General features: G+C 32.8%; 1 protein-coding gene and 1 long non-coding RNA gene across 3 annotated transcripts; both read right to left on the bottom strand.

Moving 5' to 3' along the window:
- Window positions 1-1,586: 1,586 nt before the first annotated feature.
- Window positions 1,587-17,826, bottom strand: LOC134705110 (uncharacterized). Of its 2 annotated transcripts, none has more exons than XM_063563870.1 (2): window positions 17,221-17,826; window positions 1,587-2,538 (listed from the first exon to the last, which is right to left on the bottom strand). In XM_063563870.1, the coding sequence occupies exons 1-2, from the start codon at window positions 17,735-17,737 to the stop codon at window positions 2,429-2,431; spliced, it is 627 nt and encodes a 208-aa protein (XP_063419940.1). In that variant the 5' UTR covers window positions 17,738-17,826; the 3' UTR covers window positions 1,587-2,428. The 2 variants fall into 2 exon arrangements, with proteins under 2 accessions (XP_063419940.1, XP_063419941.1); XM_063563871.1 differs by having other exon boundaries at window positions 17,505-17,817.
- On the bottom strand, window positions 3,818-9,284 carry LOC134707136 (uncharacterized). Its single transcript, XR_010105686.1, has 3 exons — window positions 8,937-9,284; window positions 5,691-5,848; window positions 3,818-4,506 (listed from the first exon to the last, which is right to left on the bottom strand). It is a non-coding gene; the product is annotated as an uncharacterized LOC134707136 (long non-coding RNA).
- Window positions 17,827-21,033: the final 3,207 nt, after the last annotated feature.

A 21,033-nucleotide genomic window follows, 5' to 3' on the forward strand; every position in this document is an offset into this window, starting at 1 on the left:
TCACGCCACACATTTTTTAAACGAGATACCCCAGAGATAATTGTGGACAAATTTGGATTAATTTGGCCTAGTGGTTTCAGAGGAGAAGATTTTTGTAAAAGATTATTAAGATTTACGAAAAATGGTTAAAAATTTACTATAAAAGGCAATAACCCCTCAAGAGGTCAACTGACCATTTTGGTCATGCAAACTTATTTGTAAATCTTACTTTGCTGAACATTAAGGCAGCGTACAGTTTATCTCTATCTATAATAATATTCAAGATAATAACCAAAAACAGCAAAATTTTCCTAAAATTACCAATTCAGGGGGAGGAATCCAACAACAGGTTGTCGGATTCATCTGAAAATTTCAGGGCAGATAGATCTTGACCTGATAAACAATTTTACCCCCATGTCAGACGGACGACCGACGACCGACGACGAACGCCGAGTGATGAGAAAAACAAGTTTACACCCTGTCAGATTTGCTCTAAATGCTTTGGTTTTTGAGTTATAAGCCAAAAACTGCATTTTACCCCTTTGTTCTATTTTTAGCCATGGCGGCCATCTTGGTTGGATGGCCGGGTCACACCACACATTTTTATTAAGATACCCCAATGATGATTGTAGCCAAGTCTGGTTTAATTTGGCCCAGTAGTTTCAGAGGAGAAGATTTTTGTAAAAAAAACTAAGATTTACGAAAAATGGTTAAAAATTGACTATAAAGGGCAATAACTCATGAGGGGGGTCAACTGATCATTTTGGTCGTGTTGACTTATTTGTAAATCTTACTTTGCTGAACATTATTGCTGCTTACAGTTTATCTCTATCTATAATAATATTCAAGATAATAACCAAAAACAGCAAAATTTCCCTAAAATCACCAATTCAGGGGCAGCAACCCAACAACAGGTTGTCGGATTCATCTGAAAATTTCAGAGCAGATAGATCTTGACCTGATAAACAATTTAACCCCCATGTCAGACGGACGACCGACGACCGACGACGAAAGCCGAGTGATCAGAAAAGCTCATTTGACCTTGTAGGTCAGGTGAGCCAAAAAGAAGTCACATATTATAGCAATTAAAAAATACAGTCAAGTCAATCAGAACATTGAAATATGGAGTCAGGAATATGGCAGCTGTTATCAAACTGTCCGTTTCTTTTATGTTGGTGATTGATTTTTTAAGCAGTTTAGTTTTTCTGTTGTTCCAGTTTTATTTTTTCTTATAGTTGACGTGTTTCCCTTAGTTTTGTTTTTTTAACCGGATTCATTTCAGTTAAATCGATTTTTGACTATTGAACAGCAGGATACTTCTTTTGCCTTTATCCATCCAATGTTATATATTTAGAAAACAAAGTGTCCAAAGGGAGATCACTTAATCTAAATTTAAAAACTGATCTATGATAAACTATTATATAGAAAAGATCATATAACAACATTTACCCTGATCTATGATAAACTATTGTATAGGATAGATCATATAACAACATTTACCCTGATCATTTAATTTTCTTTAATATGACAATTACAAATATTACAATCAACATAAAGATTAAACATTTTGATTTAAAAAAAAATTGTTAATGCAACTTAATTTGATCACCATAAATATAATTTGAGTTACAGTGTTCACTTTATACTTCTATGTATGAAATGGAAATAGATATATATTGACATATTGTTAAGCAATTCTTAAAAATATATAGGAAAAGTAAACCAGCGATTAGAAATATACACTTGTATGAGACGAAAACACCGAAAAAGTCTTTTTTCTGAACATTCTAAAAACGAAATGGAGGTTGTTTTGGTCTTGACAGAAATGTATTAAGTCAGGAATATGACAACTGTTAAATATTCGTTTGATGTTTTTGAATTTTTAATTTTGCGATTTGATTTTGGACTTTATTCCTTGGAGTTCCGTAATTTGTTATTTTATATTATATGCACGTGCACAGAGTTTAAAATATTTATAAAACCGGGTTTACCACATCTTCTGCTTAGGAAAATGCCTGTACCTAGTCAATTGTAAAGTGGTCGACAGGGATCGGACAAACTCCAGCATTTTGCTTTTCAACAAGCTAACCACGGACTGCTCAAAGTCTTTGTTATAAGTATTCTTTATATTGGTGCGACTGTCCCAATCTCCCTTAACTAGAAATCTTATTTAACGTCCCCATTCCCAAACATACATGAAGATTATATTAGACAAAGATAACTTTCGTAGACAATGATGATCAACAAGTCCAGATCTGCCAACAGACAAACATGAAATATGAGTGTTCATCTATACTATTTTCATATTTTCTTTTTCTGTTACCTAATATCTTGAAATAAAATTATACAAAAAAAAGTAGACTACATTATATGACTAGCAAGTTTAAGGTTAAAAATGACAAACAATCATTGAAAATTTAACGTTGGCCATTGTTTTCTTGTTTGGATGTTATATTATAAACAACATAGTTTTAGTTTCAATTTTCCACCAACGTCCCAGGTGATCCATTTGGGTTTCTTGGACCTTCTTGTTAAAAGTTTCCTGATTCCTCTTTAAACCTGGAAAGAAACTAGCATATGTGTCACATAAATGAGATATGTTAACAAAATAAAGTTACACAAACGCTACTACACTACCAATAATTTACCTATACTTTTTTGGTACATTTCTACCCTCGTGCATATCAGTACTGTTAGGAAAGACTGAAAACTTATAATGTTATACTTTCAATGAAATCAGTACTGATTTTGTCAGTACTATTTCAGTACTGATTTTGACAGTACTGTTTTAGTACTGATTTTGACAGTACTGTTTTAGTACTGATTTTGTCAGTACTGTTTCAGTACTGATTTTGACAGTACTGTTTCAGTACTGATTTTGTCAGTACTGTTTCAGTACTGATTTTGACAGTACTGTTTTAGTACTGATTTTGACAGTACTGTTTCAGTAATGATTTTGTCAGTACTGTTTCAGTACTGATGTTGACAGTACTGTTTCAGTACTGATTTCGTAAGTAGTGTTTCGTTACTAATTTCTTCAGTACTGTTTCATTATAACACTTTTTAAATCAGACTGTATCTGTATAGTGATGCCTAGTTGTTTTGTATATTTGGGGTGGGTTAATTGTTCTCTTTGACACTTACCCCATTTCCATTTATTTTCTTTATCGTGACATGTTAATGTTTTCGTTATGTTTTTTTTTTATTTCTCTGATTTTTGTTGTCCTGAAGTGGTTCAGCTTTAGATCCAGCTCTTCGACAGTTACTTTAGCTTTTTTTTTTAAATATTCTGGCTTTATGTCATATTTATTGTCAGAATTGCATCTTGTGTGGTCTACAAGGTTTATGTTTTTAATACTTATTAATACTTCTATTTGACAATACCATATTACATGTATTTATATCTTGCTTCAGTCAAATCAGAACATATTGAACATTGGAACTCGATATATTACTTTTGAGAAGATGGGTGGATGGATTGATGTTATGTGATCCAGTGGCAAGTTAAGTGCAGGAAGAGGACATGCTACTCAGATATAAATACAATGTAATTAACATATTTTGTACAGAACTAGACCAATAATGCACTGAGCTCCTTTTTAACATGCTAGTTCACCACAAGGAGAGAATCTGCTATAAGACATGTCCCCCTACATGAACAGGTACCTTCAGACTGAACAGTGTATGTTTTTCTCCTTTTACTGTGAGCTGAGCGAATATTCAGAATACGACCACTTTTTTTAGTCTAACTTCTCATAAATAAATTTCCAATCATATGCTCAATGTAAGATTTTTAATGGTTAAACACATTTATTGACAGATTTCTTTTTTTTGTTGTATACATTAATCATGCTGCAATTCCATTCACTTGTAATGAGTGTATTGTGAATAGTAACTTAAATACATGTATGCATAACTCTTGTACTCTTTCCTATAAAACTGCAGAGCGTATTTTACGAAAAGAATATATGAAATTTAGTGCTTCAATATTTAGGCATCCCGTTAACGGGGAGTTGAAAGGGTGAGAACTACATTACTCAGTATAGCATGTTCACATGAGGACTGATGACTTTCAGAAACTCTTGGTTTGTAGTTCCTCAGAAATCTCTGATTGATTTGAATCTTACAGACATACAAACAAAAGTACATTTTGTAAAATAAGCATAAAAATTTAAAGAAAGATTTCCAACAGACTGATAAATGTCTGACGGAGGTCATTTGGTACATAATTAACCTTTTTGATTTTTGAACATATATGGTTTGCTTTTCAAAATTAATTTTTATTGACTGAATAAAACAAGCTGAAGAACTCAAATTTTTGTTCAATCTTCTTATCAACTGCAATAACTTCCATCGAAATACAATAAACAGTAATCTTAAGAATGAACAGCATTAAAAAGTAAAAAAATGTGTTTTTCTCTCTCTCAATTTAATGGGTTTTTTTAATAACTGTTTCATAATTCTGCGTCAATGTTATTTTCCATTGCTCTTCCTATGCATGTGATATATATCTTTGCCAACTTGTTTCTGGAAAGGAAAAAGTGGATTATAACATTTATCATTTTGTTAAAGTCCAATAACAAGATTAAACATAGGTCAACCATGACATAATGTGAATCAGTGTACATGCATTGCTAAAGATGGTATAACGTTAATTATACAAGGTTTATATTATACAGGGAGAAAAATGAAAGAAAAAAAATGGAACAATGTTTTATTTACCTACTTGAAAACTGGCCTTGAAGTCATTAAACTTTCGAGTCAGTTATTTACGCAAACTCCAAAATCAACAAATCAACCAATCAAAATGCTGGATTTCAATTTTCGACCACGATTTTTTTCTCTCTGGGCACTGAGAAAATTTTGTATGACTTCAGGGCCTGATCTTATACGATTTGGAGAAGAATTTTAGCGTCCCAAGTCTGGGTTCATGGCAAATATCCATGTTTTCAATACGGGCTGCACTTTTAACATTTTTAATTTGTTTTGTTATAAATTAGGTCGTTAATTTTTCTGAATTAAATTGTTTCATTTATTGTTTATGTCATGGTCTTTTGTAGCCGACAATACGGTATGGGTTTTCTCATTGTTGAAGTCTGCACAGTTGTATATTATTGTTCACATTCACATCGTCTCAAATTTGGTTGATAGTTGTCTTAGTGACAATCCTACAACTTTTTATCATTTTATACATATGCAATAGTTTAAAAATTAAATAAAAGTATTCTTTTTGTGATTTTTTTCATTATTAGTACCAGTGGAAATTCTCATTATAATAAAATACTATCTTTTAAATCTGTTATTCGGTTACAGAGAAGGAGATCTTTGTTTATATTTCCTTTAGGTTCCTAAGTTCAACTATGTCCTGCTGTAACACTCTGACATCTTTGGATCGGCAACAAAGCACATATGCATTAATATAATCTGATTATTCGAGCACAATATCAATGCAATCTGTGAAACAGTTAAATGAGAAGTTGTGTGTACGGATATGTACTTCCCGTAGACTTCTTTGTTAACTTTAATGATATATTTCAATTGTTGAAGAATTGTATTTCTACTCTTTATTTTTTTGAACTTGCTCGTTGTTGGTTTGTTGTCATATGAACACACTACAACATTTCATGATATTGAAATAAAATTATAGGAATAACTGCAAATACTTACTTTAAAAAAATCATAATTGAGTGTAAAACTATATATATACCTACCTTTCAAATTATTTCAATGTTCTTTTGTCACCTTTCATACCAGTTCTGTCTCTATCTCATATTTTATCTGTTCATGACAATTTTTAGTCGTTGATCTAAAACTTTATTTTCCTCATAGACTTAGTCTTTGTGTTCTGGTGGGATCCATTTTTAGATACCTATAACAATAGATCATACTGCATCAAATACTTTGCATGCATTTATGTTTTTCCCAACATGCATGTAATGGTATTAATTATGGACGTAACACTTTGTAAATTGTCCTTTGAAAAAATACATCATGAGATAAAGTTTGTATCGATGATTTACAAAATTCTGTAAAGTGGTTCAGGAGTTATTGATGACACTTACGTGGGACATAAGGACAAGATATGTTCCATATGTGAACACATTCTCACTAAGAAAATGTCACCAGAAGTGCAAGTCAGTCATCACAACGGATAATGTTTATGTGATACAGTAAAAACAGTAAAACCATTGGTAGTAAAATTGTGCGGGATGTTTAATTTTCAACAAATGTAAGATTGATCACCTTTAATCGGATGCCTCATATAGCATGTATAGAAAGAGAGTGCCATGATCTCTGCAGGTTAATAACTATTGCAACAACTCTTTGAGAGGCCGTCGGTGGCCTTTTGTCTGAATATGCAGCAGGGCAAATTCCTGTCCACCTTCAATATGCTTTCGTTGTCCAGTGGCAGTCCAAGTTTCATTGACCTTCTTTCACCCCAGATGACATCTTTTACAGGACTTGCCTATTGAACTTATTTAACAATTGTTTTGAACATGCATGTAATATTTGCCACTGGACATTAAGCAAATTTTTAATACATATACTCTAATATGTTATTATTTTGAGGAATCTCAGTAGGATCATTTTAAACTATGGGGATTATCCTCTTAAAATATAAATATTATTCAAAGTATTGCTCAATAATTATGTGTCGGATTACTAGTATTCGTGTGTTGGTCCAATGGGTCGTCGGACTAATAGGGCGTCAGGCTATTGGGGTGTCGGACCAATATGGTGTCCAATCAGAAAGATTTAAAAGGCAAAAAAAAATAAAAAAAATGTGCAACTTATAAAAGGGTCTGGTCTGGAAGTGGTTTCTTAATTTCTGTATTCTGTAATATTCTATATCATTTTTCACTTTTTATTATTAATTTTGCCTGTTATTCTCTTTTCTTCATATTCAAGCACCACACTATTATCGATTATTCATTGCTTCTTTCTACTTTATAACAACAATGGGAATAATATGAAAGCTAGCCAAATAGGACATTGGAAAATTGTCTGTTTTCTGTTTCTTGGTTTATTCTTGCTTGTCGTTGGAAACAAACTTTGTCTTTCTGTCTCTTTAGTTTGTGTGTATTATTATAAATTAAACGAATGTAACACAAATTTGCCATCTTTAAACAAATTTGTTGAACATTGCGTCTGTTATTTAATCTCTTTTTAACAGAAGGAAAAACTAAGATTAAATAATCAACAGAAGTATAAAAAAAACTATGAACTAAGTCTTTGAAGTTAGATGCATGATTTTTGTTATTAGTTGTTAGTGGCTTAGAACTAGCTGTCAGTAACTGCAAGTACTCTCAGATCTGTATTTAGTGACCTTTTTTGTTAAGTAACGGTAACGTCCATTATGTTTTTGTTACTGAGATGTATTTCTATTTGCATTCATCTGTTATTTAAAGTTAAATAAGCCTTTTTCAACTGAATTTTATAGTTTGTTGTTATGTAGTACTGTAACAACTCTGTTCCAGGTTTAGGGGGAAGACCCTAGCATGTTTAACCTCATCACATTCTGTATATAGATAAGATAAGATAAGATAAATTTTATTTTCCAAATTAGGTCCCCAGGGGGGCATATACACATAACATATATGATTGATACAACATACAGTATTTTACATAACATTGTAAAATAAACTATTGAAATAGTCATACAGGCATTATTTGTTAAATAAAAAAGTATTTGAGAGTTGCTACTCCAGAGATGTGGCAAACCCCACTTTTTTTTTTTTTTTTTTTCTCACTTGATTTTATAATATTTTGCTGAAAATGTATAAATATAAAATATAAAATAAATGATTGTTTAGCTGCAACAGACACCAAGGGACGATGCTCTAGGATTGTGATCTTAAAAGCTCTAACAATCCTCCTCGTATCTGATGCAGAAAAACAAACACAAATGAAAAAAGTTTATGTATATTCACAGCAAATAACATATACTGCAGTAAACAGGTATTGAGAATAGTGTAGGTTTCCCTACTGCAACAGACACCAAGGGGCGGTACTCAAGGAGCTGTGGTATTTACACAGTCCTCCTCGTGTCTGAAGCAGACAAGAAGGCCACATAATTAACAATTTTTCGAAATTTTACATGCAGCAGTGAGAATAGACTTATCTTCTGTGTTCATAAGCCATATCAGTTTATCTCTTGCGTTAAGAGTTAAAAAGTTGGGGCAACTTTTAGTTATCTCTTGAAATAGATGATTGCGGTCATCATTAAATTTAACACATTGGAATAAAAAATGATATTCATCCTCCACATCTCCGGAGTTACAACGAGTACAAGTTCTGTCATTTAGGAGAGTACCCTGATACCTTCCAGACTCAATTCTTAAGTATATATATGTTCCTGTCCGAAGTCAGGAGCCTGTAATTCAGTGGTTGTTGTTTGTTGGTGTGTTACATATTCATTGTTCGTTCATTTTTGTACATGAATAAGAACGTTAGTTTTCTTGTTTGAATTCGTTGACATTTGTCATTTTGTTGCCTTTTTTAGCTGACTATGCGATATGGCTTTGCTCATTATTGATGGCCGTATGGTGACCTATATTTGTTAATTTCTGGTCATCTGATCTGTTGTGGAGAGTTGTGATTATTCCGCTCATTTTGGGTGCCATGATTGGCAAATAAAATATATGTTGTTGCTGTTGTTGTGTCGTTGGCAATAATACGGCATCTTTTTTTATAAACATATGTAAATCGAATGTTCTGTTCCCTTATGAACCACATATATTTGAACTAAATTCTTGAAGGGAAAGACATTGTTTTTGTATAAATGTCAACAGAATATAGAATGTTGTGTCAACAGAATACAGAATCAACATTCTGTATTCTGTTGACACAGTATACAGAATGTTGATTCCGGCAAAATATATGATCTGACAGGATGCTCACGGAATAAAACTTGTGATGGAAGAAGACATAGCCTACATTTGACTTTTAAAACATACATGAACAATAGCAATCCGTAGATGATTCGAAAAGGATCCGCCATCTCTGACTTGTCGTAACAATCGTCTCTTTCTGTAACTTTAAGAATTTCTGCAAGTGGCTGGTAAACCGATATTTTCTCTGCTGTATTTCTGTATCCTATCCTTCCCGGCTGATCTACTGTTGTCTCAAATTTTGCCGTTGATGTTATTATCGTCATCACAAAAGCGCGTCAATATGGAACATACAATTGCCTATTGTAAAACGTTTATGTGATTGGATTTACACATGACGTCATTCATTGTTTACAAACGTTATTTTTGCACTCGCACTGACATTTCAACAGTTCAACAGTTCAAACTTCTTCTGGATTGAATACCACAATGGTCAAGGTATAGTAGTACATTGAATATTTTAAAACTGAGAAAAGTGTAGCATATAGCTAATTCAAAACATATTACGTTTAGTTAAAAAGCAGAATACGCGTTACACAGTGGCGGACCCCTGGGGTTCCGGGGGTGGGAACACCAAATTATTTTGGACGTTCAATGCATTATTTATTCTATATAATACTACTTAAAATATTTTATTTCCCCCATTCTTTCGCTATAATTATGAAATCTTTAGGGGGACTGAGTTGGAACCCCCTTTTTTCCTTTTATCCAGAGTGTTTGGAACCACAGGCACTTGTTTCTATCCTAGTCCTATGACCTCGGGGGCATTATTTACTATTTCTATTTGCTGTTCTGATATTTTCTTTTTACTATCAATGTGCCAAAAAATGGAAATATCAGTATAAAAACGTTAAAAATTGAATAAGAATGCGAAGTCATATGTTATAGGACTAGTTTCTATCCATACGAATAGTCGACCTTCGTATGGATAGAAACAAGTGCCTGTGTAGGTCGACTATGGATAGTCGACCTTCGTATGGATAGAAACAAGTGCCTGTGTTTGGAACCCTCTTTTAAAACAATGGGTGGATCCGCCTCTGGTTACAGAACTTTCTGTAAATGTCAAAATAGGTATAAAATCGCGGGTTGTTTTGGATACATATTATTACTTCTTTGCCAAAACTTATTAAATAGATTATAGTATTAATATTTGTCATATTGATATTTGTGATTAGCCTGACTTTCTAAACATATGATTGGATAAAGGGAGGTGCGGTACACCCCTCGGCGTAAGAAGGGGGAGGGGTCCGAAGGTTGGACCCCTTTTTAACGATAAATGCATAAATTTGAAAAGGGAAATCTATTTGGAAACCCTATCTCCAGATTTGGAACCCCCTTTTAAAAATGTGTTTCCTATTTTGACAGGATTTTTTTTTATAGGGCACATTGCTTCATTTAATTTGGGAAACATTTTAATATATAAGTCCTACATGTAGGTGCCTACAAAATTATTTCATCTCGCCACATTGACTGCTGTGTTTGTTGCTGTTCAGTTGTTGCTGCATATATGTATATTTTTATATATAAGTGATCTCGTTTGAAATGATTTAACAACAACATTTCTGTTACTTCTGGGTTTTTTTAAATATTTTTTTAGCATACTATGCGATCTGGGCAATGCGATATATGGGTTTGCTCATTGTGCATTTGATGTGGTAAAAATCAGGGGCGGATCCCGGATTTTTGAAAGGGGGGGCGAAGATATTAAATTTTGCCGAGCGGAGCGAGTCGGAATATTTTTGGGACCTTTTTTGGACTAAAAAAAAACATAAAATAAGTGTTATATGCACTATTTAAACGGTTTCTGGCTTGGGGCATGCATATTTTATAGTTGCTGTAAAGTGTAAGGGTTGGACTTTTTTTATGCTGTATTCTCCCTATTAATTGTCTATCATAAAATGATAGTATTGATCCAAAGCTATGTACTGATATATTTGATGTAGGACTTGTCAGTAAAGAATAGACATGGAAATTAGATGAAATTTACAATACGACCGACACGAGTTAAAAAAGACAAACAAGCAGTTTTTATCAAAATGTTTGATTGATATGTTTCAGCCAACATAACTTAGGGAACCTAAGTGAGGGGTTCCAAATCCAACAAAGACTACGAACGTGTCTGAAATGACAACGAAGTTATGAATGACGGTCAACAAATGGAGACATAAAAGTCACACCTAGTAGGCAGGTTGCATGCAGTCTGGTCTTGAAAAAAGTATTCAATATATATAAGTTCGGCAAAACAGACATTCCAGTCAGACATGCAAACCCCGGCCACAAAAAAATACGCCCGTTTTTATTCATCATGTTCATTTCATGCTAAATATTTTTGTTGGAAATTTGAGTTTTTAATAGCAAAAAAGTGGACAAGACTATTGTTTTCAATCCAGATATGGCCAAAATTTTTGTTTAAGGCAAGAATCAGAGAGTCATTTTTTTTCTCTCTCAAATACCTCAGACTGCCTCCTCAAATCAAATGGTTCGTACCTGAGACTTGAAATCTTTCTAGAGCTTATACTGACTGGGGATCATTATTCAATTTGTTAAACATGTTTTCGTAGGTAAATAATATTGTGGAACTTTTTTTTCATGAGAGTGTAATAGTCTATAGAGTATTTACCATTACTTTCTGTTTAGTGGAATAATGAAATAGAAGTCAATACGTTCTTGTTTAATCCTGTGTCGCTTTGAAGGTTTCCTGATTGTCATGACAACCTCAGCCTAAGCAATGTGTATTACTGTAATTTGAATTTCAAAATGACCGAGTGCCGTTTTTTCAACGCACTGGTCAACTCCACCATAGCAAATCACATGACTTTGACAATCAGTAAATACCGGCCAGTGAAAAATGTCTTTATAAGTAAAGAATTGTCGTATAAAAATTAAATACTCGGGAAATGGCAAAGTTCACGAAGTCTAGTCTGATTAATCATTTTACAAAAAAAAAAAAAAAGTCCGAGCAAAGGGAGGGCGGGGCGTACGCCCTCTACGCCCCCCTCTGAATCCGCCACTGAAAATCATTCAACAGTCTTCCTATTTTTATATTGCAAATAAAGATGTCTGAAATATTTGAATTTCTATTTTATTTTGGTACTGGCTATGGTTACATTGAAATGTAAAAGTCGTAAAAAAGTTATTGTTACAATGAAGTTTAGGCTATATCGCCGGAATGCAGACCTAGGGTTGACTAAGGAACTACATAGAATACTTACGAGTGTAACAATGATATTTATGTCTACGGTTACATTGTGTTATTGTTACGTAAATGCACTCAAATGAAAAATTATTTTTTACAATATTTTATACATTATTTTAATTTTAATTTGATTGTCAGTGTACACACAACCAGTATGTTGTTTCAGTCAGATGCATTTTTGGCCCGGTGTAACCACTCTCAGTGGCGGATCCAGAAATTTACATAAGTGGGGGGCCACTGACTGACCTAATAGGGGGCCGGCTCCAGTCACGCTTCAATGATTCCCCTATATAAGCAACCAATTTTTTTCCAAAAAGGGGGGGGCGGGTCTCCAGCCCCCCCTAAATCCACCTCTGACTCTAGGCAGCCCTCACAAACGAGTAATTGGGGTGGATGGGTTGGGTGGCTCAGTGTTGTATTAATATATAAGAAGATGTGGTATAACTGCCAATGAGAAAAGTCTCCTGTTCATATAAGTCGTAATTTGTAGAAGTAAACCATTATAGGTCAAAGTACGGTCTTCAACACCGTGCCGGCATGAGCTCTCACCGAACATCAAGGTGTAAAGGGCCCCAAAAGTGACTAGTGTAAAACCATTCAAACTTGAAAACCAGTTACAGAATACCAAACTCCTGACCTAAGACAATAACCTCTTTTGTATTGTTACAATCTAAAAGACGTGTCCGATAATTTAAGAATGTGTCCGTTTAAAAACGCCAGAATATTTCAAAACTCATATACCCCCAATGATACTCTGTAAAGTAAAAACGCAATTCAATATTATTTTTTTTTTTTTTTTTTAACTTTATTTGAAAAGCACTTTACGCCCATATGGACCAATGGCTTAAAACATTATACATAATATACAGTTTACATAAAACAATGAAAATAAACAATGGACACACTTTGAACTATAATTTGTCTTTTTTTTTTAAATCAATATATATATATATATATAAGAGATTCAAATTATATCAAGGACTCCCTGCCCTCAGTCTTAGTGACTTTTTTAAAAAGGAGCCTAATTTGCAAGTGTCCTGTTTTGTTTCAGGATTGAGAATATGTTTTAATTTATCTATATCATTTAAGTTATTATATTTATTTTCATTTAAAAATTCTTTTCTTAATTGTTCATTTATTTTACATTTAAAAAAGAAATGAAACTCATCATCTAGTACATCACAATGTGTACATAGTCTTAAATCTCTGGGAATTTTCCTGTATCTTCCAGTTTCTATTAATAAGCAGTGGTCACTTATTCGAAATTTAGAAATTAGTTGTCTATATTCAAAGTTTTGAGAAAGTAGGTATGGTTCAAAGTTATAGCTTTTCTTTATTTTTTTAAAAAGTTGGAGTTTGCTATTCTCTTGTAAATTTAATATTTTATCATTATATACATTTTCATAGGAGTTTTCTAGATTTTGTTTGTATATTAGCCTATGGTGTGGGATACGATAGAACCCGTATTGTTCGGTTGGATTATAAATGATTAGAAAAAAAAGTCGAAGCAGGTGCCAAAAAAAAATCTGGAGGAAAGGTTTAGTAATCCGTACAGACAAATGTCCAAGGTATGCTACACTGTGCACGCTTTCTTCTGCTTGCAGACACAGACTATAGGTCTGGTTTAAAAAAAAATTGCACAATAAAAAGTTATTTTTATTTGAAGCGCTTTAATTTATGATTTTCTTTATCAATATGATTATTATTGTTATAAAGTTCAGACAGAGGTACTTCACAATTTAGAAAACTAATACATCATGTACATTTTATATTGTATTTTATTCCCGGTGCTTGACCACGTTTACTGTATGTCATTGATAAACATTAGTTTGTTCAGCATAGGTAATTCATAACAAGCATAACTGCAGGCTAAGTTTACAACACATAATTAACTATTGATTACTTAATGTCCAGTGGCAAATATGTCATGCGTATTTAGAAAAAAAAACCATTAACATTGCATTTAATAAGTTTTGTAAAGTTTAAATCATCGTTTATAAATAGTAAGTAAATTCTATTGTTTTAATATTATCCGGTGATGCCTATAAATGTCTTTTTACAAAATGTATGTCTATGAGGGTACTGCTCGACCGGCGTCCCGCAGAAGTGGTTTCGCCAGTGCAATTTGACATGTTTATCAAATCATTGACGTCACATTGACGCGTTTTTGAGGAATCGGACACGTTTCTGTGTGCTACCATAGATAGATGTATAACATATCTGTACATATATGACTATGTACGATAAATTTTCAATTAAATTAAATTTCCACTTCAATCTATTAAACATTAATGTACTTTTGTATATATAGTAGTTAGTATATATTTTAATGTCTTTCGTCGTTGTTTCACGGATCTTATTATAAAGAACACATAAATAGACCGATGGTTAAAGCTACACGTGTATGAAATACTTGCCACTGGCAAACACCAATACTTTGATGATGATGAATTAAATTATCATATTTTCCTTCTTTTTTTTTTAATTTAGAAACAAATTTCAACTTTGATTGATTATAATATTATATATACATGTAGTATCAGAAGTCCAGTCCATTAGTGATTACTGGACTTATGGTAGTATATAAAGTAATAAGTAAATTTTGATGTCATACCATTCCCATCCATAATTGTGCATTCTTTTTATTTTTACATAACACAGAAATGAGGAAAGTTTTAACATAAGATAATTTATTGTAGCCTAGACCTGTTGGTGACCTTCTGCTGTTGTTTTTTTATTTGTTCGGGTTGTTGTCTCTTTGACACATTCCCCATATCCATTCTCAATTTTATTATTTATAAATTCATTACATTTTTATTCCTCAGAATGATTAACAGCAATGGAGACAGGAGCAGACATGGGAATGTTCGATGTGAAAATTGAAGACCTATAAACAAAATGATGTATCTAGACAATATGGCACTCATCAGAAAAAAAAACCCAACATTTAAGAATTGAATGCGTCTTTTTGTAAATTTATTGGGGTGTAAGAGCGTTGACCGAAGTACATTTTGTATGAAGCGCGGAAGCGCTTCATTCTAAAAATTCACGCCCGGTCAACGCTTTTACAACCCTATAAAGTTACAAAAAGAAGCATTCAATACTTATAATTAATTTTTTTAGCTAGGATTATAAAAACACGATTTTCATGAAGTTAAATGTTTAAATTCACCTGTGCACTTTATTGTGGGACCTCGTGCCATCATGAATGAAATGTTATTGTCTCATGCAACTGCTTAAGGAATAACATGTGATGTGCAATTAGCCAATCAGAATAACGTATTATAATGAAACATACATCTAATGTAATTATTTGATCATGAACCATTGAATCCTGAGTTTCGTACAAGTACCAAAACATTAAAGGTGGATGCTTATAATGAGCTCATATTAGAACTAAAGTGTCCTCTTGGATTACCACTGTACATGTAAAAAGACACATCATATCCGGGACTGAATTGAGGAAAAGAGCCAGGAAACTAACATTGAACAAAGCATTCCAAAGAAAAGATGGCATAGGGGGAGAGCAATGAAACATGATACATGCAAAATTAATTGTTTCTTTGATTGTTTTATTTATGAGCTTTAAAGGGTCATAAAATAACCAAGGGGCGTAAAAATGACAGATTTTTGCCACAAACTTCACTTGTTGGTATGACATTGAATGTTTTATTATATATTAAAAAATGGTTATGATAAATAAAAGAAATTCCAGTTATGATTAAAAATAAGGTAATCGAGAGATTGTTTTGTGTTGATTCTAATGCATTGCCTAACATAGTAACATATAACTGCATTAATTACAACATATTTTAAGCAATAGCAAAATACCAAAAAATGAACAGTATGGAAGATTCTAATCTTGTTTGATATATATATAAATTATGCGCTATTATACAATTGATACTGTAAAATATCAGCCTCGAACCACAGTGTGAATCTTCCTGATGTCGAGTGCGTATTTTTTTTATAAACACTGAAAGACAGTCACAATCAAAATCAAGAAGTAAGCAAAGAATCACAAAACGAAAGGGCATTTACAACAACACATTGAAAATTACATATATAAAAACAACACGAACTCCATTAAAAACCGGGAGTGAATTCAGGTGCTCCTAATGCGTATTATTTTTATAAACACTGAAAGACAGTCACAACCAAAATCAAGAAGTAAGCAAAGAATCACAAAACAAAAGGGCATTTACAACAACACTTTGAAAAATACATAAAAGACAACACGAACTCCATTAAAAACCGGGAGTGAATTCAGGTGCTCCTAATGGGTAAAATCCGATAAACTGCTTATCTTGCTTCATTTCTGTTGTTTTCTCCTTCGCTTCAATAGTATTTCGATAGACGAGAGTAAGCTTGATAATTTTCCTTGGTCATGTTCGCTAAAAAAAACCTGCGCAGCAGGGTGATATAGTCTAAGAGAAAAGCGTAACCAGCTAAAAAAGGATAATAATAATATTGTCACAGAATTATCTAACCTATATTTGGATACCAATTGTACTGAGATGCACATTGTAAAAATTCTCTAATGATAAACACTTAATCAGAGATATCTACAAAAGATACAAAATATGCCACAAATTATTATATAGCATACTATACTTATCAGTACAAAATCAGTACTGAAACAGTACTGTCAAAATCAGTACTGAAACAGTACTGTCAAAATCAGTACTGAAACAGTACTGTCAAAATCAGTACTAAAACAGTACTGTCAAAATCAGTACTAAAACAGTACTGTCAAAATCAGTACTGAAACAGTACTGTCAAAATCAGTACTGAAACAGTACTGTCAAAATCAGTACTGAAACAGTACTGACAAAATCAGTACTGATTTCATTGAAAGTATAACATTATAAGTTTTCAGTCTTTCCTAACAGTACTGATATGCACGAGGGTAGAAATGTACCAAAAAAGTATAGGTAAATTATTGGTAGTGTAGTAGCTTAACAGAGCATGGATCATTTCATTACAAGCCTGGTATTTCCTATGTGTGTTGGTTCATAAAAATTACACAAGTAGGTTAAACATGCATATAGTTGGGTTTTTTTTCATTGAAACTGTTTAGGTTAAATTATAATTAAGCAATGATCCTGTTCACAAGAGTCCAAATTGAGTCTACAAAGAAACCTATAAAACTACCACAAAATCGCATTAGCGTCCATAGAATTGCTACTCCTGGATTGGTATATGAATTTGGATGTATGTTGTCAACGAGAGAAAAACAAACTCCGCCAGGATTTCTATTGTTGTAAACTTTAACAGTGACTCCGCCATTCACTGAACTAAACTTTGTTTCATTCTGCACATCTACCCAATCCCACAGTTCTACTGCCACTCGCAGAAAGAAGTAGGGATGTTTGTTTTGGTATAGTTTCTGGTAATATCTATACACCCATAATCTTCTATTATCCAAAGAAAAGTACCTGTTTCCTCTACGTATTACTCTCATTTTTCTTATGTATTCTATTTTTGTATTTCCATTCACTAAATTGTCTAAGAGCTCTCCTATAAGTCCTCCTCCTTGAAATGTGTGACTTATATATTCCTGACTAAAATACATTTCGGATGGCTGCAGTTGAATTTCTGATCTTTCATATTCTTGTCTTCGATGACAAGCCATTGTATTTTCGCGATGTTGTCTTCGGCGATGAGCCATTTTATCAATATTTTACTTCCTTTTTCGTGTATGTGCATGACTTGTACATTTTGTACTTGTTCCTTCTTATTTATAGATGATATAAAGGATATTTAAATCTGCATTCAATAGTTGTCGGCCTTTAAATTTTAGTTATAATTTGATATTTCTAAAACCCTAACATTTACATGGAACGTTTCAATCATCGTTCAATCATTTTCTACAAATTAAATTATTATAGTATTCTTCAGGCAAAATATGACCTGATTTCAAAGTCCGCGTAAGAAGTGTGGTTTTGTCAATATAACGGAACTATAAACAACTGACATTCAAGTTATGGTTAAGCTAGCTAATTAAAAGTACGAGGTTTAAACTATCATTTTGTTCGAAAAATGCCTACACAATGTTATGAATATTGCAGTTGTTTTTCAATCCTTCTGTTGAATGATAACGTTTGTTTTGTCAGTTTTTTGTAGATGTCCTCCTTTTTTGTCGAGCCTTCGACTTTTGTCGGAAAAAGCGGGGCATAGCGATCCTACGTCATCTTTCACAAATATTCGCTCTGTGGTTAAAGTTTTTGAAATTTTAATAACTTTTTTCAACTATCATTGATTTCTTCCACGCTTGGAAAGACGGTCGTTTATGATCGTAAGAGAGTATCCAGAAATTTTGTAAAAAAACCTCAGAAGATGGAATCCAGAGGTGAATTTTGTAAACAAAAAATCCTTTTTTCCTATTCTATTTATAAATGAACATAGTTTTTTTCTGCCAGTTAACATAACATTCACACTGTGGTTAGAGTTTTAAGATTTTAATAACTTTCTCAAACTATCCTTGATTTCTACCAAACTTGGACAAAAGCTTGTTTATAACCAAAGCTAGCTAGTATCGACAAGGAAATTTTGTAAAAACATATTTCCTGTCTTTCTATACAGCGGTATACTACTGTTGCCTTTATTTTTCCGTATGTAACTTAATTATGTACGTAGTGTTCTGCCAGTTAACATTATATACAGTCTGCATTTAAAGTGCCTAAAACATTAATCAACATCACAAAGTAGGCGAGACACTGGAATCCGCGGAACCCTTACACATTTTAATGTACCTTTGAGTTCGGTATTATTGATCTACATTTTTGGTCAAAGTATAAGTTGTCATGTTTGCATTGCAAACCTATAGTTGAACATCGGAATATCGGAAAAGCTATATAAACAATTTGTAAGGGTTCCGCGGAACCCAGTGTCTCGCTTACTTTTGATATTAATCGCAGGCTGAACAAATATGAGGAACGAAATGAATAAAAATGTTCCTCTCGATACTACCTTTTGATTGCAAGAAGCTTCTGTTCAAGTTTGGTAAAAATCCAGTATAGTATATGAATCTAATAAATGTTTAAAATACATTAACTGCAGACTGTATGTAATGTTAACTAGAAGAAAAAATAGTCCATTTATAAGTAAAATAGAAAAAAACAGGTACAAAATTTTAACAAAGTTTCCTTCTAGATACTAGCTTTTGGCCATAAACAAGCTTCTGTCCAAGTTTGGTACAAATCCAGGATATTTTAAAAAAGTTATTAAAATTTCAAAAACTTACCACAGAGTGAATATTGGTGAATGCAGCCGCCGACGAAGATGGAATGTAGGATCACTATGCTCGCTTTTTTTTTACTAAAGTAGAAGGCTTGACAAAAATGCGAGTAAAAAAACATTTTATTTAGTTTATATTGTGAATTCATGAATTTCTGTTTAAGAATTTAATAAACATTTCCATTTGGATTATGTGAACATTATGATTAAGAACAGTGTAGAGATGACCTATTGTTTTAATATCTAAGTTGGCTTTGCCTTTGATGTCTTAATCATTTTAGTTTGAGAAGTGTATTAAACAAGAGTGCACACGCTGAAATGTCTCGGCTTCTTTACTTATCATTGATACTATGTTGATATGTAGTCCTAAGTATAAAGTTTTCTTACAACTGTCACATAAAACATTAACCAACATAACTAAACAAAGACCAACGAACCATGAAAATGAGGTCAAGGTCAGATGAACCATGCCAGGCAGACATGTACAGCTAACAATACTTCCATACAACAAATATAGTTGACCTATTACTTATAGTTTAAGAAAAATAGACCAAAACACAAAAAACTTAACACTGAGCAATGAACCATAAAAATGAGGTCGAGGTCAAATAAAACCTGTGCGACTGACATATAGATCATAAAATATTCCCATACAACAAATATAGTTGACTTTTATCATATGTAGTAAATACAGTATTTTTGAATATGTGATAAATAGCCTGCTGTTTAATCCATATCGCACAACTTTGATGTGCACCCTTTATCCCATACCCTTTATCACACCCCTACTTTTTTTTTCTTTTTTTTTACCTAAATTAAGTTTGTTTGTTTTTTTGCTTAAGGTGGTACCCAACACTTTAACTAAAATCAATTTGGCTCGTTTAATTTTGATAAAATTTTGACATAATATTTACTTTGATCTTTTGACAAAAATATACAAATTTCAAAAAATTTAATACTATATGCTTTGTAGAGAATAATACATGGCAAAATCCGTATCACATGCCGTATCACCCTCGACCAATATCATCCCTCGGGCCTTAAGGCCCTTGGGCTGATATTGATGTCTCGGGATGATATGACATATGATACAGATTTTTCCATGTATTATTCTCTACAAAGCATATAGTATTAGATAAAAAGACCAAAACTCAAAAACTTAACTTTGACCATACAACCATGAAAATGAGGTCAAGGTCAGATGACATCTGCCCGCTAGACATGTACACCTTACATTCATTCTATAGAACAAATATAATAGATCTATTGCATAAATTCTGAGAAAAACAGAGAAAACCACAAAAACTTAACTATAACAACTGAACCATGAAAATGAGGTCAAAGTCAGATTACATCTGCCAGTTGGACATGTACACCTTACAGTTCTTCCATACACCGAATATACTAGCCCTATTGCTTATAGTATCTGAGATATGGACTTGACCACCAAAACTTAACCTTGTTCACTGATCCATGAAATGAGGTCGAGGTCAAGTGAAAACTGTCTGACAGTCATTAGGACCTTGCAAGGTACGCACATACCAAATATAGTTATCCTATTACTTAAAATAAGAGAGAATTCAACATTACAGAAAATCTGAACTTTTTTTTCAAGTGGTCACTGAACCATGGAAATGAGGTCAAGGACATTTGACATGTGACTGACTGAAACTTCGTAACATGAGGCATCTGTATACAAAGTATGAAGCATCCAGGTCTTCCACATAT

The sequence above is a fragment of the Mytilus trossulus genome, chromosome 2 (assembly GCF_036588685.1).
Source record: "Mytilus trossulus isolate FHL-02 chromosome 2, PNRI_Mtr1.1.1.hap1, whole genome shotgun sequence".
Lineage (NCBI taxonomy): Eukaryota > Metazoa > Mollusca > Bivalvia > Mytilida > Mytilidae > Mytilus > Mytilus trossulus.

Excerpts from the sequence above, each read along its gene's own strand:
- LOC134705110 (XM_063563870.1), bottom strand. The coding sequence starts at position 17,737 with ATGGCTCATCGCCGAAGACAACATCGCGAAAATACAATGGCTTGTCAT. Across the intron at positions 2,539-17,220 it reads GACGCTAATGCGATTTTGTG|GTTTAAAGAGGAATCAGGAA; the intron begins GTAGTTTTATAG and ends GTTTCTTTCCAG.